Source organism: Lemur catta, chromosome 5, assembly GCF_020740605.2.
Source record: "Lemur catta isolate mLemCat1 chromosome 5, mLemCat1.pri, whole genome shotgun sequence".
NCBI lineage: Eukaryota > Metazoa > Chordata > Mammalia > Primates > Lemuridae > Lemur > Lemur catta.
Genome location: NC_059132.1, coordinates 41,388,095 through 41,407,716, shown reverse-complemented (window position 1 = coordinate 41,407,716; position 19,622 = coordinate 41,388,095). Strand labels below are relative to the sequence as shown.

The 19,622-nt window shown below is 34.4% G+C and overlaps 1 protein-coding gene across 12 annotated transcripts in view; it reads right to left on the bottom strand.

The window, feature by feature from the left end:
• Window positions 1-263: 263 nt before the first annotated feature.
• The window catches only part of PRPF4B (pre-mRNA processing factor 4B), a 36,901-nt gene continuing 17,542 nt past the window's right edge, over window positions 264-19,622 (bottom strand). The window contains exons 6-21 of one of the 12 annotated variants that reach the window (XM_045551606.1): window positions 18,270-18,480; window positions 15,775-15,848; window positions 14,076-14,166; window positions 13,280-13,427; window positions 11,634-11,771; window positions 10,844-10,997; window positions 7,976-8,090; window positions 7,239-7,390; window positions 6,045-6,131; window positions 4,583-4,860; window positions 4,119-4,253; window positions 3,564-3,609; window positions 2,958-3,044; window positions 2,630-2,702; window positions 2,143-2,188; window positions 264-449 (exon numbers count right to left, since the gene is read on the bottom strand). In XM_045551606.1, the coding sequence (XP_045407562.1) occupies window positions 4,657-4,860; window positions 6,045-6,131; window positions 7,239-7,390; window positions 7,976-8,090; window positions 10,844-10,997; window positions 11,634-11,771; window positions 13,280-13,427; window positions 14,076-14,166; window positions 15,775-15,848; window positions 18,270-18,480 (1,374 nt within the window). In that variant the 3' untranslated portion in view covers window positions 264-449; window positions 2,143-2,188; window positions 2,630-2,702; ... (2 more) ...; window positions 4,119-4,253; window positions 4,583-4,656. Of the gene's footprint in view, window positions 2,703-2,957; window positions 4,861-6,044; window positions 6,132-7,238; window positions 7,391-7,975; window positions 8,091-8,737; window positions 8,856-10,843; window positions 10,998-11,633; window positions 11,772-13,279; window positions 13,428-14,075; window positions 14,167-15,774; window positions 15,849-18,269; window positions 18,481-19,622 lie in introns of those variants that run through there. The other 11 variants (XM_045551605.1, XM_045551613.1, XM_045551603.1 and 8 more) reach the window with 11 other exon arrangements.

Here is a 19,622-nt window from a genome sequence, read left to right as displayed (position 1 = left end):
AATAGTGGGCAGACTGAGGATAAAAGCCCAAGATTTGGCAGGCTTCCACATGGAGAATGAATCAATTTATACTATTATAAAAAAGGGGCTAGGTCATCATTTATTATGTTTCCATTACTAGAAAAATCAAAGCAGAAGCATATATAATAGGAATATGAATATAACACACCCTTTGGTGTTCTGCACTTAACGCTTTGAAGATGTTCTGATGTTTGTGAGGAAAATCCAAACTCAAGCGAAGATAAAACCAGGAGACAATATGGTAAGAGGAGGTATATTTTATTAAGTTTCCCAATAAGTTTATTGGCAACATGCACTGCTAAAATGCAATTTACAATTCAACTATACCATGAACAATTAGGACACACAATTTGAGCACTTTCAGAGATCAGCTTCCATATATCTTGATCACTAAATGGAAAGGTTCCTCAGAAGAACAGTCCCTTACCCTATATACAGAAGGAGAAGAAAAATTAAGGATGCCATAATATCATCTATCAAAATAACTGGAAAACATTTTAAAGTCAATTTGGTGTGCATTACTGACATGTAAAAACAAATGAATTTGCTGTGAACATTTCTATAAGGAGGACATTCCATCTAGAAGGAGAATGATAAAATTCATGTTGCATATAAGCTGGGAACTAGGACACTACTGAGAAAGAAACATTTACGAAGCCAAATTGGTAATGATGTCATTATAACTACAGGAGGGAAATTACACATTTGAATCTATGGCTTCTTTCCTATCTCCAGCAATTAAAAGGCATTCCTAAACCGCTTGGCCTAAATCTTAATATATGTTGATTTCTTTGTTTTCATTTCAGAGATTTTATTTCTACTCACACACAGCTAGAGTTCTGCTTACAAATGATGATAATATACAGGTAAAACATAGGAAGAATGCAAATATGGAAAAAAACTGAGAATATTACATTTCACTACCTCTACCCACATACCATAAAACATTATACAAATGTTTAATACTGTAAAAATGTCCTGAGTACTTATTTTTGTTAGGAAAAAAGTGATAACTATGGTGGTAAGATAAAAATTGTATTTTAAAACAAAATTATTTTGAGAGAAAGAGGGAAATGAGATAGCCACTGGGGAATGAAGAAATGGGATATTATTAATAAGGATTTAAAGGACAAATATAAATACCAAGAGGGTCTTACTTAAGACAAGATGCTCCCCTTGCTCAAAACTTTCAAATTCTAACCTCATTTCTGATGACCTTCAAGAAGTACCAGAGTATCTAAAATGTATATGCTTTCTAGATCTCAACCGCAGAACTACGACATCTTTGAGAGCTACACCTAAGACTTTTATGAACCCTCAAGTCTGACACTTGCTATCATTTTTTCCATGAAGTATAAGAAAAAACTTCATGACAGATAATTATACTTGCAAACTATACAGTTACTCTGAAACATGAATGCAGTTTGTTAAGAAGGATCATTCACTAAATGACCTCAACCTAACAGAGGTCTTGCAGAGTTCCAAATTTCTGCCTCAGCCAAATTACAAATTCTAATAAAATCATGAATATAAGAACGTTTATAGGGTTCCTTTAAATACATAAGTCTAGAAATGCTAAATTTGCGAATATAAAAAATCTGCAGTATCACCTTTCCCATTTCTCTTAAGAACAGAAACTGACAATGGCAGTTTCAGAATATTTTGTCTAAGACTGGAGCATTTGTTAAAAACAAGGTCACTAAAGGGTAAGTTGGAGAAACAGATATTAAAGGAGTTAAACAGTGTTCCTAAAATTTCAGTTTCTTCTGCATCTGCCTACAGCTGAAGACTACATTAGATACAAGCTATTCTGACGGTTGCTGTTTTTCTAATAATCCTTAGGATCCAATTTTGACAACCATGTGTTATATGGAAACTCACCATCTAAGAGCCTTTTATATCACTAAATTTGACCACTATTTTTGTTCTAGGGAAGGAGGAATTAGGGGAGAGGCAGGAAGTATGATAAAACAAGCACTTTACAGATGAACACCACAATAGCACTATTATCTAAATACCAAACACTAATGAAACCCAAATCATAATGCTGAAAATTAAAAAATTAGACAAAAACTAAATGGAGGATTCTTTTTTTTTTTTAATCTTTTATAGGACAGAAACCTTAGCTCATGTCTTCTGGTTGTCATCATCTTCCACTGAGCTGCACCTAAAACACAAAGAACAAGTAACAAGCAACTTTGTTTTTTAAAGAATAGGTAATAGTTTTGAAGGCTTAAGATGAACTGTTTCTAGTGGAAGTTAACTTACTTAAATTACATAAAATAAAGCCATACATATCACCAGCAGCATCAAAATGTTAACTATTTCAAGTGAAAGTAACTACAAAATGCTTGAATATGCAGCATATTATCACCAAAATAAATAATGGTGGGAAAATCACTACCCATTTCATTAAGGTGGAAAAGCTGCACCTGTGATGCCTTGTGTAAAAGGCTTCACTCTACCTGAAGATGAAAATCACCTTGTATTTATTTTAGTAAGTCTAAACCATGAAGAGACGGGTGTAGGCTCAGAGTTGGCTTATTAAATCATCTATCACCTTCCTGGCTGTAGTTCATTTCATGTCTTTAAATGGAGCAAAACCCACCAGAAGAATGCTGCTATTCTGATTTTCCATTCTTGAATGCACCAAAATGTGCATGCTTGTTGTAATTAGGTGCCTGGGTGAATAAAAAAATCCCATTTACAATTTAAAAATATAATTTAAGCCCTTAAAATTTGATTATTTTCCATATTCTTCAGGGAGACAAGCATTAATTTTAAGCCCAAACAGAAAAGATTACATATACTTCTGAAAATTCTCTTCTATCATGTTAAAAATACGAATTCCTTTGTGTTGCAAAACCAAGCTGATTTACATGATTTTGTTTTAAATTGTTGCTAAATGTTTATCTACACATGCTGTCAGAAATAACCTTGTTAAGAAGGTGAAGCTGGTGTCTCAGCAAATCAGACCCCTTGGAGAAGGCGTGGAATGGCCTGTGCCCCGTTTTCCTTTTTCTCTTTCCGCACCATCAAAAGGAAAAGTGAGAAAATAGCAGAAACATTAGTTAAATCCTGAATTATACCCCATAACCTACAGGAATAACCTCACTACACTGAAAACTGACAATATTTGTAGGATTTTTTGATGAAATAATTAGGATTCTAATTATTAAAAAAAGGATAAACTTTTGGCTAGGTTTACGTCTTTAACAAACAATACTTTCAAGTAAAGACTTTCAAGAAAAAACCAAAGTTAGCTTTTAACTATTATTTATGGTTTACCTGACTTACCAGCACTGAAGACAAAAACTTTTAAAAATGGCTACAAATGCCTTGTTCACAAAAGACTTTATTATCTAGTGATGCATACTGAGAACATACAGAAATCTGCATGGTCCACTTCACATGCAGTAGAACAATCTTCACTTTACAATAAGTGAGTGTCAACTGTTTTATGCAATAGACAACACTTTAAAGTCACATTCTTAAAGAAAAGCTTCATTTACAAAAGAAATAAAAGGTAAAGAAGCAATTACCGCTTTTAAAAAGCAGCTGCTTTGTTCAAGAGTGGAAGGTTTATGCCTGTATTGAAAGACAACATGATCACAAATAATGAAAACAATGAACAAATGAAAAACACTTTTACCATAAAGCAGTACACTTTCAAAATGACATACAAATAGTTAAAAATTTCATTACGTTGTCTATCTAACCTTTAAATATGAGGACTTTTAGAATGGGCCTCAAGATTTATAATTAGTAAATGAAAACTACGCATTGTCTATGTCACTAGGAACTGTATTTAACAAAATGTATATAAAGTCTATAGCAAGTTGATTTTAAAAAAGTAAAGTTAATAAGAAACAGTACACTGAAGGCGCTCTATCCATCAAGCGCGTACTCTTCCAATTTTAAATGTGATGAACAGAACAGAAATTGTAACTATGCCACAGTTGCAATGCCAAAAAATAAAACAAGATCAGTTATCACACATGCAGGGAATTCTGCCACAAAGCTAATATCCCTCATTTGTCAATTGTTCCAATAAAATAACATCTTAAAACACCAGTGATGTTGATGGTTTAGCTTACCTTCAGTGTACTGAATGTTGTACACAACCTGCTTTAAAAGAGGAGACCATCCCTGCAGGCAGGCTCAAGAAGGAACAGACCCCTTTCGGCACTGACTACACCAAGGGCATGCTGCTGTGGCCTGCACACACACACCTAGGAAAACGTGAATATAAACAGCATTTACGCTGGCCATTTTATCTGAAGACCAAAATGAAGCCAAGTCTGCTAAAAACAAATCAACCACCCAGTATTACTACTCATTTTATAACAGATGCTTCTGTCCTTTATGTGAACTGCAACCATATACATTAGCACTGTAATTTTGTGCAGTCTTGGCAATTAAAACAGTTCTACAGTGAAATTTCACATAAGACACAAAACAGATTAACTAACATTTCTAAAAGAAATATCACCCTTGGTGTTAATTCAAATATATCATGCTTCCTCAAATTTGCTGGAGAAATATTTATAAGTTTATATACATTAATAAACTGCTGTGAAATTTCTTCAGTCTTTGTATTTAATTACTTAAACCCTTGGAGTTTCTTCATCTCGTTTAAATTTTTTCCTGAATGAAGGCATGCTGTAGGGCCTGGTTGATGCTAATTCGTTTAGCTGGGTCCAACATTAGGATCTGGTCCAACAAGTCCTTTAGCTGGTGTACTTTTTTACGTTGGTCTTCAGGAAGTCGCTGGCACCCAATCAAGTCAGCCAACAGGTCCTTAGTTGGATTAATGGTGCTCATAACAGTAACTTTCTCCTAAAAATAATTTTTAAAATGCATATCTCTAAATAAGTTACTAAACATATATAACTTAAATCAGATTGTTTTTGGGTCTATCAAAAATATTAAGAATATATACATAAAAATATATACATAGTCGCTCGCCCACTGCATAACAATGTTTCAAGCAAGGACAGGTTGCATATAAGACAGTGGTCCTGTAAGAGGAGAATACTGTATTTTTTCTGTTTAGAGACACAAATACTTACCATTTGTTACAACTGCCTGCAGTATTCAGTATAGTAACATGCCGTACAGGTTAGCAGCCTAGGAGCAACAGGCCATACAACACAGCCCAAGTGTATAGCAGGCTGTCTATCATCTAGGTTTGTTTAAGTATACTCTACGATGTTCACACAATGATGAAATCCCCTAACAACGCGTTTCTCCCAGTCATTAAGCCAAGTGTGACTATAATCATCTACTGATTTAAAACTTTTATGTGGCTTCCTCTAACTTCTACATCCTCTCAAGAGGCTATCAAAAAGCTTAAATGGAGAAGGTCAACCCCAAGTTAGCAATGAAAACTAACAGTAAGTCCTTGCTGTGTGAACTGTACCTTCCCTAACCTACCCTGAAGTAGTAAGAGACAACATGTAAACAAGTTGACACCGTGAAGCATTAAATTCTCTGACAAAGTCAGGGACACACAGTATAATGGGGCAAAAATAAGAAAATCATTACTTCAACCCGGAGGTTTTAGAAAGGCTCATACAGAACATGTACTTCAACTGTATTTCAGTTTGTATCATGAACCTGGTTTGTCATTCTAAGGAACTTAAACATTATCTTATAGGTAATAGAGAGCCAACGAAGGCTTTTAAGCAGGGAGAATAACATAATCAGATACGTTTAAAAAAAAAAATCACTCCAGCAGCTGTATGAAATCTAGATAAGAAGCCAGATCAAGAAAGTAATCCAAGGGAGAAGTGATGAGCCTATAATATGACCTACAATGAAAACAAATTCATCACACTAGAAAAACATTTTTAAATCCCTTCACCTTTTTCATAGCCTGATATTTTATTCAGGAATTGGCCAATAGCAAAAAGGAAATTCAGTGTTTTTTTAAAAAAAATTCACACCTCCTAATGCCACTTAGTACTCAATTCATTAACAATAAAATAACTGTTTAATGTAGCACATTAAAACAGACTTACCCTCTCTGTTACTTTATCAACTTCTATGTACATGAAGTTGAGATTTTGATCAAAATGTTGGTCTTTAAATACGCCTTTCCGAATCATCTACACAACAAAACAGAAAAACTTGGGTTTTGAACTATTATGATACCACACAGCCTACTAACAATTTAATACATAGCAGTCACACAAACATACTTAGTTGCTCTGGGTTTCTTTGACCTCAGATTCCTTTGCCATCAGGAATTTTTTTAACATCCTTGGAAAAGTTACTATAAATGCTATACCTACAACTACTTAATAGCATGAAATATTTTCCCAAGCAGTGACTTAAAGCCAATTATAATATCAAATTGTGCTTTCACTATTTAAAATTATGAATTAACACTTAAAATAATTTATTCTTATTAAAAATACTGAGGTCTTCTCTCTTGGCAGTTAGGAAACCTAGCGACATTTTACAATTATGTTAACACAGCACTGATACAATACAGGTCACATTTCATTGAAACAAATACCAACATAGCCAATTTCTGTGTAAACAAGAAATTGTTTCTTATTCTAAACAAGTTCAACATAATAGAATCGGGCTTTTAGATATTTTTAAAAGCCATTAATGGCTTCTGACCTACAAGGAAAAAAATCAGAAATTCAGCAAATAAGCTGCAATCTTTTAGCTAAGATATGGCCCTCAGACATTTAACAAATGCCTAAAATTCTTCCTTCATGTTAAAGAGAAACTGGAATCAGAGCTGAAGCAGAGTTAGAAAGGTGTCACATCAAATGCATTTTCTTGGTGCCTTTCTTTCCCAAATTTCCTCCAATCTTTAATAAACTGAGTTCCTCTTATAATATCCAATATCGATCTATTCATTCTGACCACTAAGGACTTCCTTACATTTTAACTCACCTGATCTGCATCTTTTTTCATTCCATTTCCAAATTTGCAACTTTTACCAACAAGTGTGTGTGCCCAAGAATACTGCTGCTTCTCTGCCCATCACTGAAAAAGTTCTCTTTATTCTCTTGGCTTATTAGAAACACTAATTTAAACACCAGAAATGGGAAAGAAGCTAAAAAATCATGGCAGCCATCTACTTGCCTCTCTGAAATTTTTGTTTTATAGCTCACTAATGGTGAGAAAGTGTCAGCAGTTTGTCAGTTTGTAAGAAACTAAGACCTTGAAAAAATAAGCTCATGTTAATGTCCTACCTTATTTGGCATCTTTCCTTTGAGATCCATAGCGAGCTTCAACATATGGTTATTGGTTTTGCCAGCAAATAAAATTTTTCCAGTATAGAGTTCATATAAGGTACAACCTACAGACCACATATCTATACCATAGTCATAGCTTTTACCTATAACTGAAAGCAAAATGAAAGTTGTAATATATGAGGATAAAAATGATTGACTACTAATAATTTTTATTTCCATTAATGGGGGACTAACTTAGCATGGAATGTAATCACTACCTTAATACCTTAGTTTGGTGATTAGTGTCATGTTCTTTCCCACTAATTCTTAAGAGATTCAAACTTAAAAACCTTAAAAAATAGGGGCTTGGGGGAGGAACTGAAGAGGTAAAAGAAAATATGTCTGTCTTCTCTTTCTTTCATTTCACCTTTTGGTGGAGGTGCTAATCAGCCTCAACCAAGGCAACAGGAAGAGAAAAAACAAAGGTCCACATAATCCACAAATGTGATAATCAGATCTTGAATAATCAAGAGCAGTCTTTTAAAGTTTAGGATTTTCCACAACTGTTTTGCTACTCATGCCCGACATGATCAACACTCCTGTCACACCTGAGGAGGATGAACTCGCTATGGTTCCCTTTCTCATGGATGAACTTGTGCAGCTGCTAAAGTGTGATGGAAAAAACAGGCTTAGACATTAAATATGCTGCCTTCACCATATATCATGGCCCATGTCAAACATTTTAAGAAACTTACTGATTTCAGGAGCACGATAAAATCTACTGACAAGATAAGGCGTTATGTCGTTATCTGCAACATGTGAAGCTGACCCAAAATCGCAAAGCTTTAAAATAGTTTTTGATTCATTAACCTGCAAAACATTTTTTCAAAAAAATTTAATTCAAGCCAGGAATAATTAAGACAAATAAATAAATAAAAATAATTGGCTTTGAGAAGCCAACACTGAGAATAAAGTCACTCACTTTAAAATTCCTTTTCTATTTACTTAATTCAATTTCCTAATTATGAAAAATTAAGAGCTATCATGTTTGATTACAATTAGTAAAAACTGTTTTCAATGAGGAAATGTGAGATAATAACAAGTAAATTTAATTTTAATAACAGCATTTTTTAAAGGATGGGACAGTGAGAGAAAAATCTAATTTCATGAAGCAAAGCATCTTCTAAAAATGCCCCGAATACCTGAATAAAGTCAAGTTTCATTAATAATCAGACTAAAGCTAACTTTCAGTTGCCAGAAAATTAAAATGGCAATGAAAGCAGGATGATTCAGATTAAATCTGGACAAAATGAAAACAAAAACATTCTTCATCCGAAGCTGCTAGATCATCCCAAATTTAGCAATCACTTCAAGTCTAAAAAATATTAACTCCCTTAAATATAAAGAAGGTATTAGTCAAGAAAATGTTAAATATATCTGGCAAAACCGATAAACATGAACTCTATATTAGTCATTTGTTTCTTTTTTCCTTTGTAAATACTTCAACATACACAGTAACAGTGACATCTGCTGAGAAAGGCTGGAGTTGCTCCCATGACTGCTGCCACTCATGAGTCAGAAGCATGTTCAGGATTAACAAGTGAAGATAATTCATATTCCAGAGTCCCTTCCCCCCTTCAAAAGAGACACACACAAATTCCGAGTTGGGACTTGAACTTGGCCTACTGTTCCCACCCCAAACATAATACTTTAAATAGCCCTAGACATTCTCTGTAGGGATATCATAAAGCTTGATCAGTGTTACAAATGGGACTATTATAAATGATATCCACAGAATTAAGCTAATAACAGAGAGGATTATTTTTAACTGCCACACTGATTGCCATTTGCTGCATTTTGGGAATCAGGAAAATGGAAATCTTAAAATGGAAAAGTTCTTTTGAAGTTTTTTTAAAAGTGTAAGTTGAATTTAGCTACTTAATGAAGCAGCTTCAATACCCAGAGAAAACATTTGAACCATTTTAAAAATAGAATCTATCAGTGGGACTCTTAGACTGGCTGAAATGCCTTAATTAGCACGGTATCTACATGCATGTGCACTTCAGTTTGCTACACAAATTCTACTCCCTCCATGAGGAAATGTGGAGGGACTTCTAACCACACTGATGGCTGAAATCACAGGCTTTGGATTTTCACTAACAGACATCAGCTCCACATGTCTCTGAGGTTTATTTTTTTTCTTCCTCAGAAAGGAGGGAAAACATTTAGTTTCCAAAATCCATAAGAAAACCTACACTGGTTTAGCATTAATTCAAGGAAAAATGAGGTTTTAAAAACAAGAGCTTCTAAGACACTGGCAAGTGTCTTACTCTCTAACCTCCACAATGTTTACAAAGATGTTCACTGTATATAATTACATTTTAAATTTACATGTTTTATATATCCTTTGATATGGGCAATATATTCTAAACTTAAAGAAAACAATGAGGTAAAAAAATCAACTGTGAAGTTGGCTAGGCAATTCTACAATTCATTATAATGTACTTGCCATTTCAAAGTAATTACTCAGTTCTCCTAACTCCAAGTTGTATTAGCTATAGAATATAAACTGAGACCAAACATAAAAATGGAATATGCTTCACGATTAATGTGGTGGTCTGGAAGGAAATGTTTTAAGTTATTAACTAAGAGAAATCTGAACTAAAGATCTTAGCTATTGATAAAGAGTCCTTAAACTTTAATGAGATCATAATCTTTTAAAGATTTTGTCATAGTTCAAATATTTTCCAATTAACACAACTAACATACCTGGTTTTTCCTAAAACTCTCTCCTAGGCATCAATGCAGGACAGCTGATATAAGGTACCCATTGAAAAAAAATGCAATGGAGAATAAACATGTTACTGTCAGATGAGCTAGGAATTCTCCAAGTTGAGAACATGCCCCAAACTATGAAAACCACAGAACAGCATGGAGGAATGGGGCCAGGGACAGGAGGAGTGTGTGTGCGCATTAATCACACCACTATGATAAGTATTTCCAAATTTCAAGACTATAAACATTGTAAAATCTGCATGTTACTATACCAAAACTCATTAGTAGGAGAGGTTAAGACTTCAAAAGGGATGTCTTTCAATACAATACCTAACCACAACTAAAGTTTATTGTGTTTGGGCCCCCAGGAGCCACAGCTTCTAAAGCAATAAATAAAGAGAAAACAAGAGTTACGCCTAGATACCTTTTAAACTCAACTCTATGCCCTTTAATGTCCCTAATTCCATTAGTCTATCAAATTTGAGGGGAAAAAACTGTGAACGCTCCTTAGTTTAAAACAGCAACAAACATGTGCAGCATTTTTTCAGATACCTGAGGATACCCATTATCACTACATTAAAGCGTTCTTTGGGTTTGTGCATATTCTGAATCCATCAATTAATAGAAAAAAATGGGAGAAGGGCCAATTTCTTCCTTCTTCATAATTTCCTCTAAAATTTCATGGCCCAATTTCCAAAAAAAGGTAAAAATTGGTAAAGCCATTTGAAATTGGTTATTAATACACTGAATTATGCTTCTAAGACGTCATCTCTGGAACAACATAATAATAATCACATTGCTAGTAAAGAGCGGCATGATGTACAAGGTAGCCTGGTGTTTTGACTTACCAGGATATTGTCTGGCTTAATATCTGCATGTAGGATATTGCATCTTTTAAGCAGTTTCAATGCCAGGAACAGCTGTTGACTATAGGATCTTACAGCCTTAATATGAAGACCAACATCCTTACCATATTTTTTTAACACCTCTCGTAAATTCATACTTTAGGACAGAAAAAAAAAAGTTAAAATGCAAAATGAAAATATAAAAGGCAAAAATATTTTCCAGCATAAAGTTAACATTAAGTGCAAAATATGATGAACAATGAAAATATTCTGTTTAAGAATCTGCACCCCCAATATTTGATAAATTACACTGAAATGAGAGCTTATCAAACTGTGTGTACATAGCACAATTTCCCAATAAAATTCAATTTTCAAAGTAAGTAGAAAAGAAGATACGCATAGTAAAATTCCTATTTTGAATTTAGAATGGGTTTACATTTGAAAGCACAACAGTGAAACCACATTGTTCAAGGTAAAAATTGTATTTCTACCCCACCACTCCCATTTCTTTTCATTCTGGCCCAATCCTTCCTTGAAGTATTTAATTTTAAGAAAATCTCTCTGCTGAACTGTAGGCCATGTGAGCTTAGCACCTGGTACACAGTCAATTAATGTTTGTACACTCACAATTCATTCAAGAAGCTAGCTCTTAACCAAAAGTTAAACATGAGAGCTGAATGGAAAAAAACAAATCAAACACCCAGACAATCTGTCGTAGCATTTATCCAGAGTGAGGTTGGTAGAGACAAAGAAACTAAATTTTCAGTTTAATGCATAGGTTTCGACATTATACCTGAGAGGCTCAAATACAAGACAGAGATGCTGTTTGTGATAAAAGTGTCTGAAGAGTCGCAGACAATGAAATTTGTCATCAGGATCAGCATCATTAAGTTTTTTCAAAAACTCTAGTTCTTTTAAACCAGTCTTTTGCCTAAAAGAAAAAGAAAATTAAGTCAAAACTGAATATACACAGAATTTAAAACTAAATAATATTTATATACTAGTCCTAGTCTGATCTATTGTAGGTGATATAAATAGTTTGCATTTTTAAAGTACTAATGAATCTATTATTGAGGAAATAAGTCTCCATATTCATTCACATACTACTTTACACATAGCCAAGTACTAATTCCATGGATACAGTTAATTTCCAAAATAATCAATGCACAAAACAGAAACATTGAGGAACCCACCTTGCTTGAAGGAATATTAATCTTGCACATTTTATTTCAAAATGTCTTGACATAATTTTTTTAAAATCAGAAACGGAAGCAACAACATTGTATACTAGTCTTGGTTCTTTTAAGAATATGTGCTATTTGGTGCCTTACCAAATTTTAATATTTGGTTATCTTATGAAATTCCAGTTACAATTTGTTAAGTTGCATTTTAAAGTGAGTGGCTATAATACAGAACAAACGAATGCCAGGCACAGTGGCTCACGCCTGTAATCCCAGCTAGTGGAGAGGCTAAGGTGGGAGGATCCTTTGAGCCCAGGAGTCTCAAGACTGCAATGACTGTGTCATTGCACTCCAGCCTGGGTGACAGAGAGAAACTGTCTCTTAAATCAAAACAAAACAAAACAAAAAACCCATAACCAACCAAACCAAAAATCCTTTGCTAAGCCTAGGGCAATGTAAACTTCTTCAACACTTCTTTCTCTCATTTCAAAAACTTTAACATCAGCTCAGTGTGTGTGTAGATTCTGTATTAAAATGTATGAGTATGATAAATACCTATTCTATTAAAGGAAAAAAGCAACAGATATACAAAAGATACAAATAATTCCCATCACTCTCTGATAAATCAGTTTTCACTTTTTCACAGGCCACCATGTATTCAGTGACAGCTAGTAAATATAATCTTTCCATTTCTCACCACTGGTCTTAAGACATTCACAGCAAAAAACAAGCAGTAGAAGGAAGGAGTCCAAGTTGGTATTAGTGCACACAGCAGATACTGAAACGCACTGAAATGAATCAAATACAATCAGCCTATTGTGCTAATACATATAACACATGGCTATAAATTAAAAATCCTTGCTCAAGCAGGGACTAGACCAAAAAAAAAAAAAAAAAAAAAAAACCCCAAAAAATCCAGTCAAAATAAACTGTCCCTGTCACTTTATGGATGTAATACATGCTTTTACACAGACTGTGCTACATGTATTACGCTTTTAAAAAATAGCATTTAGGCCAGGTGCTGTGGCACACGGCTATAATCCCAGCACTTTGGGAGGCCAAGGTGGGAGGATCACTTGAGCCCAGGAGTTCAAGGCTGCAGTGAGCTATAAGGCCACTGCACTCCAGCCTGGGCAACAGAGTGAGACCCTGTCTCTAGAAACAAAATTAAAAAAGAGAGATAACATTTAAAAATACGTTCATTTGTATAATAAATTATGTTAGTAAAGGTTTCATCACATATGTCTTTTGAACTTACATGAGCTCATTGTTTCTGATAATCTTTACAGCCACTTCTTGGTTGGCTCTTGCATTATCTCTGGCTCGTACAACATTACTGAATACACCTTGTCCAGTGTAGCCGTACACATTGTAACGTTTATCTAGGACTTCACCTATGTTCACACCTAAAAAAGTAAATTAAAAAATTAGAATTTTGACCATAATAAATAGAATCAGAAAGTAGGAAACACAGTGCAGTCATCTAAAACTTGGGTCAAATCTCTACTATGTGGTTTCCTAGACACAATGAAGAATCAATGCCATGTCTCCATTGATCACTCTTTCGGAATGTGGTTAGAAGTTGCATGCCCACTTTAGATCACTAGAAGAGTTCCTGCTGTCTTATCTACTGCTGACGATTTTAACATTGAGTAGGGAAGAAATGTGCTCACTGAAGTGTTTCCAATTGTAGTCCTGCATGACAAATACTGCATGACTGGCATCCAAAGTTTCATGTTGTTTTTCTTGGTTTCAGATCAAGACGAGCAAGTGACATACCCCTTCCTTCTGGAGGATTATCTCATGGCTGAAAATAACTTTGAATAGATTTAGGTTGAACATCAAGTCTTTACCTTACCTCAATTTGTGATGGTTCTAGGCTGCTTACTAGAATACAACATGGGTTCATGAAGCTGTTGGATGTGCCACACTTTTTAAGTGATGGCACTGTGGGTGTCATTTTTCAGAATTCTCCAATATGTGACTGCATCAAGCAACACGCTTTTATAAAGTGTCACAAAGAACTCTAAAGGTCATACGAAATGTGAACTTACGATAATAGCCTTCTGCATCAGTCCAGTTGTCTCTAAGGTTGGGATTCTCTTTGAAATCTTTTCCAATGCCAGCAGCCCGAAGACGAGCACTCTAAAAAAGAGGTAACACGAACAGTTTACCCACTAATCAGACATTTAAAGCACTTCCTTTAAAACAAAAAAGAGCAAGACCAGCTATAATTTAATAAAAGCATTTTGCTGCAAATTAACTCTTACTATCACTTATGTAAATGCAATATATTTAAAACATGATTAGCAAAGTCTCTTATATCACAATAATGCTCAGGAAAAAGATTAACAAAGTATCTTCTAAAGTTTTTATGAATGATTAGGGCATTATAAATGAAAATAAAAACTCAAAACCAGATCTGATTTTCTATAGCTGTTATAACATTTGCATTCTTCCCATATATGCATGAAATGTAACATTCACTGGCTGTACTAGTTGAGTCTACAGAAAATTAAAAAATAAGAATATATGGCCGGGCGCGGTGGCTCACGCCTATAATCCTAGCACTCTGGGAGGCCAAGATGGACAGATCGCTCGAGGTCAGGAGTTTGAGACCAGCCTGAGCAAGAGCGAGACCTCGTCTCTACTAAAAATAGAAACAAATTATCTGTCCAACTAAAAATATATACAGAAAAAAATTAGCTGGGCATGGTAGCGCATGCCTGTAGTCCTAGCTACTCGGGAGGCTGAGGCAGTAGGATCGCTTAAGCCCAGGAGTTTGAGGTTGCTGTGAACTAGGCTGACGCCACGGCACTCACTCTAGCCCAGGCAACACAGCGAGACTCTGTCTCAAAAAAAAAAAAAAAAAAAGAATATCTGATACTTCTGAAGATTCTTTATTGCATTTCACTCACTTTCCATGATAACCAGAAGATCCTTCAATATCACCTAGGCAAATGAGTGCCAACACTTTGGCTCAATGCTACGTTACCCTCTCCTAATCCACCTAATTTTTGGTGTTCCTATCATAACACATTGCTTGAGCCAATTACCAAGGTCTTCAGGGGCCTGTACACTGTTTATCCTATTTCACTTTAATTCCTTATGTTTATCCTCCCTACCTCATCTTACTAAGGCCTCATATTTCTCATGTTCTTTGAAATTTATATTGAAAATGGCCTCACGCTTTTGAGTGTATTTTTGGTTGAAGACCTTTTCAACAAAAGGCACTGATAAATCTTTAAGAAAAAGAATGGCTAAATGACCAAAATGTCTTAATCCACTCCTTATAACATTTCCAACTCTTCAATGAATTCTATTAGGCTCCAAATCCTTAAGTTCTCAATTGCCCACAATACAGAGGCCCAAAAGCAGACTCTGTTCTAATGAAGACCTGGAAAATATTGGTATCTCCTTACCTCACCTAAAACCACATCTATGTCTATGTGTGTGTTTACCTATATACATAATTCACACACAAATAACTACACATTTAAGTCATTTGGTATGTGACATTTTTGAAACTCTCAAATTGTTTTGCCATATTTGTTTTAAAATTTTGACATAATTTCAGATTTAGAAGAAAGGTCCAACATTAGTAGAATTTTCAGATACCCTTCATCAAGATTGTCCAAATGGTAATATTTATTACATTTGCTTTACCCTTCTTTCTTGATATATATGTATATATACACATACATGTTATACATATTTTTTTCTGTTTAACAGTTGACTTAAAAAATTACTTACATCAAAATACGCAGCAAACATATCATCAGATTCTGTAAACATATCAGGTGCCAAGAGCTTCTTCTGAGATGAACCTTAAAGGAAATTAGCATTCATATTTGAAAAAGGAAGAGACACAAATTAAAACACAAGTCAATGAAAAGTTACTAACAGTAATTCAAACTTTCCTCCTCTTACACATCAGTATCCCATTGATATTCAATTTTGAATCATTGCATTTCAGAAAGTTGAAAGACTTAATATTAACTTTCACCCTTTAGTTTAAATGAATAACAGCTAAACAATGCCTTGTATTAAAATGAAAGTTACTCTTTAAATCTCAAAGGATTGATATGCCCAATATAGACACTGATTATAGACAACACATCTATTTCTCCCTTAGAAAGCCCAATAATCCCACAGAAAACTGGGTAAAAAAAATTAAAATGAGTTCCAAGAAAAAAAGAATGCAACGACTTTAAGCATATGAACATATGCTCACTATCACCTCCCTCCATTAAGGAAAATGCAAATTAAAACTACAATGAGATACCATTTCTCACCTCTGATACTGGCTAAGAACCCAAAAGTATGATAACATTCTGTTAACAAGGATCTGGATAAACAAGCACTTAGAAATTGCTTATGGGATGGCAAAATTGTACAGCCTTTATATTAATACAAGAGGGGAATTTGCCTATAGCAAAATAACATATTCATTCATTCTTCTGACCCAGCAATCTCACTTACAAGAACTATCCTAAAATGCAGTGGCCAAGGATAGAAAAATGACTTAATGCACAATGCTATTATAATTAATATGCAATGGATAACAAGAACTGCCCACAATCCAAATATACACTATTAGAAGACTGAATAAACTATGGCATATCCTATAAAAAGGAATGTAAAAGATCATACTGATGTGTGTGTGTAAAACACAAAACACATTTAATAATTTAAAAAACAAAAAGACAATTTCTAAAAACCAAAAGCAAATGGAAATAAACCTAAATCTAGCAAACTGGTAGTATAACCATACAGAGAATTATTTTAAATGATTTTAAAATAGAATTGTGCTTATATACCTTGGAATGTATTCTAAGAACAAAAAGAACCACTGAAATTTCAAGTTGCATTCAGTACATTTGGCAATGATAATCATACTGATATCTTACGTATATAAAAGTTTCGTAAGAATAACATACCAGTAACTGTGTTATTAGGAACTTTTTCGTTGTAAGAGAAAAGAGATAGAAATATAAAATCTGATAGAAGTTAATAAAACCTCTATACTCTCAAAATATTGGTAGTATCAGTATGAACTTTCTTTCCAAAAAAGTATATATTTCCTAACTTTGTCCAAATGAAAAGGCCCAGAAATAATCGGTACCCCTAGGTGTCCTGTGACGTCTAATGGCATTTCCTATTAAATGGAACCAGGGTTCCTCGAAGAAATAGCCGATTCTGCTCTGGGGCAGGATATGCACAAGATGAGCCTTGCTAGACCAGAAGCCAGCAAACTGCACACAGATGTTTGTAGCTGCCATTTGTTTCTGTAGGGTCTGTTTTCACATTTAAGTGTCCAGGGCGGAAAAAATCAAATACTTTGTGGCAAGCGAAAGTTATATGAAATTCAGAACTCAGTGTCCATAAAGGTTTTTGGGAACACAGCCATACTCATTCATCAATGTGCTGTCTGGGGATGGTTTTGAACAGTAGAGTTCAGTATATAGAACAGCGTGAGAAAAAAGTTTAATTACTAAAGGCTAAAATATTTACTACCTGACCCCTTACATAAAAATTTGCTGCCCCTGTCGTAAAAAGAAAGCTACATTCAGTATTAAAGGGACTGGGTCAAAGGACATTAGAAACCAATTTAAAAGGGCTCCCTCCCTAACCTGGTTGGAGCAAACAATCTGAGCTTCAAAAATAAAAATAACAGCAATGGATTGAAACACATCAAGTACATAATGATACCAAATAATAAAAACCTAATAAAAATAATCAAAATCTCATTAGTCATCTCTGGATGCTGCTAGGGCACCAACTCTATTCTAGTCTAAAATACTGTCAAATAAAGGAAAATAATCATGCATTTATCCTGACTTTCCTGTATACACTATATTTTGGGGTAACCCAAAGAGTGGAAACTTCTTTCACATAATGTTTTTAAAAGTCCTCGTCTGACAGAGATACAAACTGAAGTATTTACACGTGAAATAAAATCATGGCTGGGATTTGCTTTAAAATACTCTACAAACAGAACAAAAGGTAATGAGTACGTGGGAGTTCAGTATATATTAAGGATACATGAATAAAAACACATTTATAGAGAACATTCATAAGGACACATTTGATAATGTATCACTGTAATATTTAGCAGGAGCAACATTCCTAACCCCTTTCACTTTTCCCCAATCCCAAATCTCACCCCAAATAAGTTCTCTAATTAAAGTTATAAAGCTAAAAATTCAGAGAAAAACATGGTCTTGACAAAAACGTATCTCACTCACCATTATTCTGCTCAACTGTCATTAGATTATGCTTGGCTTTTACGGAGGCCTCAAACGTATCAACATTTTCCCGTTCATACTCTTTAACATCAGCAGCTACCCGCTCCAGAATGTCATCTGGAGAAGGTGATCGTGTTCTAGTACTGCTCTGGGGACTGCTTGGTTCAGATGGCACAGACATATTGCTATCTTCAGCAAGATATTTATATTTCTGCAACAAGAATACAAAACATAACAATATTTTGATAAATCTGATGCTCTCTGAATAAATTTGTTAAGAGTTGCTGCATTAAAAAGTTAAAAGAAAGTGTCAAATAATGTACAACAAGAACGAAAAAAGGTATTTACACTTTGGTTGAACCGGGTCCACAATCCCTTATGTAATTCCAAAATTCACAAAAATCTGTAAGTTTTTCTATATTTGGTGCATATTCATCAGGTAGCAAAACAACCTGACCAGATGAGATGCTATGTATTGTCTTATTTCCCCCCATGTGATTATTAGTGTGCCCCACTGCAGAAAAGACTGAAGGGTTTGATTATGGGGCCTCCTCCAGAAGACCCCACTGATGGCGCTAAGTGAATGGATGCACCATATTACCTTTCTAAAATTCAAAAATTTCTGAGTTCTGAAGCACATCTGGCCCCAAGGGTTGGAGATAAGGGATTGTGGACCTGGGCAAGAACAAAAGAAGATTCAACCATGTCTTCAGGGATATCAGTTTAATAACAACAATTTCACCAGTGCCCCAGAAAAGTAAGCTTTCTTTGGAATTCCAGTTTTGCCTTACTTCCTTTCTGGTGATTCAAATTCTTTCCTGCATTCCAACATGACATACTTTATTTATGGTTTTCTAGGTATGTTTAGCTGAGCTGCCACAGCTGTTCCTTTCTTTTGTCTTCTGTCCAAGGAAGAACTGATAATCTTCCAAGGCAGCAAAACTTATCATTAAATGACTATATCAAGATCTACATATAACACCCTTTCCCCACCCAATTTTCTTCATCATCTAGCTGTAAACCCGTCTTAAAATTATTTTTCAAATGTTTCATTTAAACAGCCATATTAACATTAGAAAACTTGCCACTACTTTATTAGACGCTAAAATGTTTATTTTTTCACACAGTAACAGGTCTAATTTTTTGTTAAATGAAATCCTCCCATTTATTCTATACTCATTTGTGTTCATTAATTTAAAAAAAAAGAAAGCAAACTTCACATTTTCATTATCTTACAAAAGCAGTTTATATCAGAGTTCTATATTTAACAAATAAAGACAACTGTTTTAATAACTAAAAAATTATCATTTCAAATCTCACAAATTACATACACTTTCTTTTAATAAAGACCTG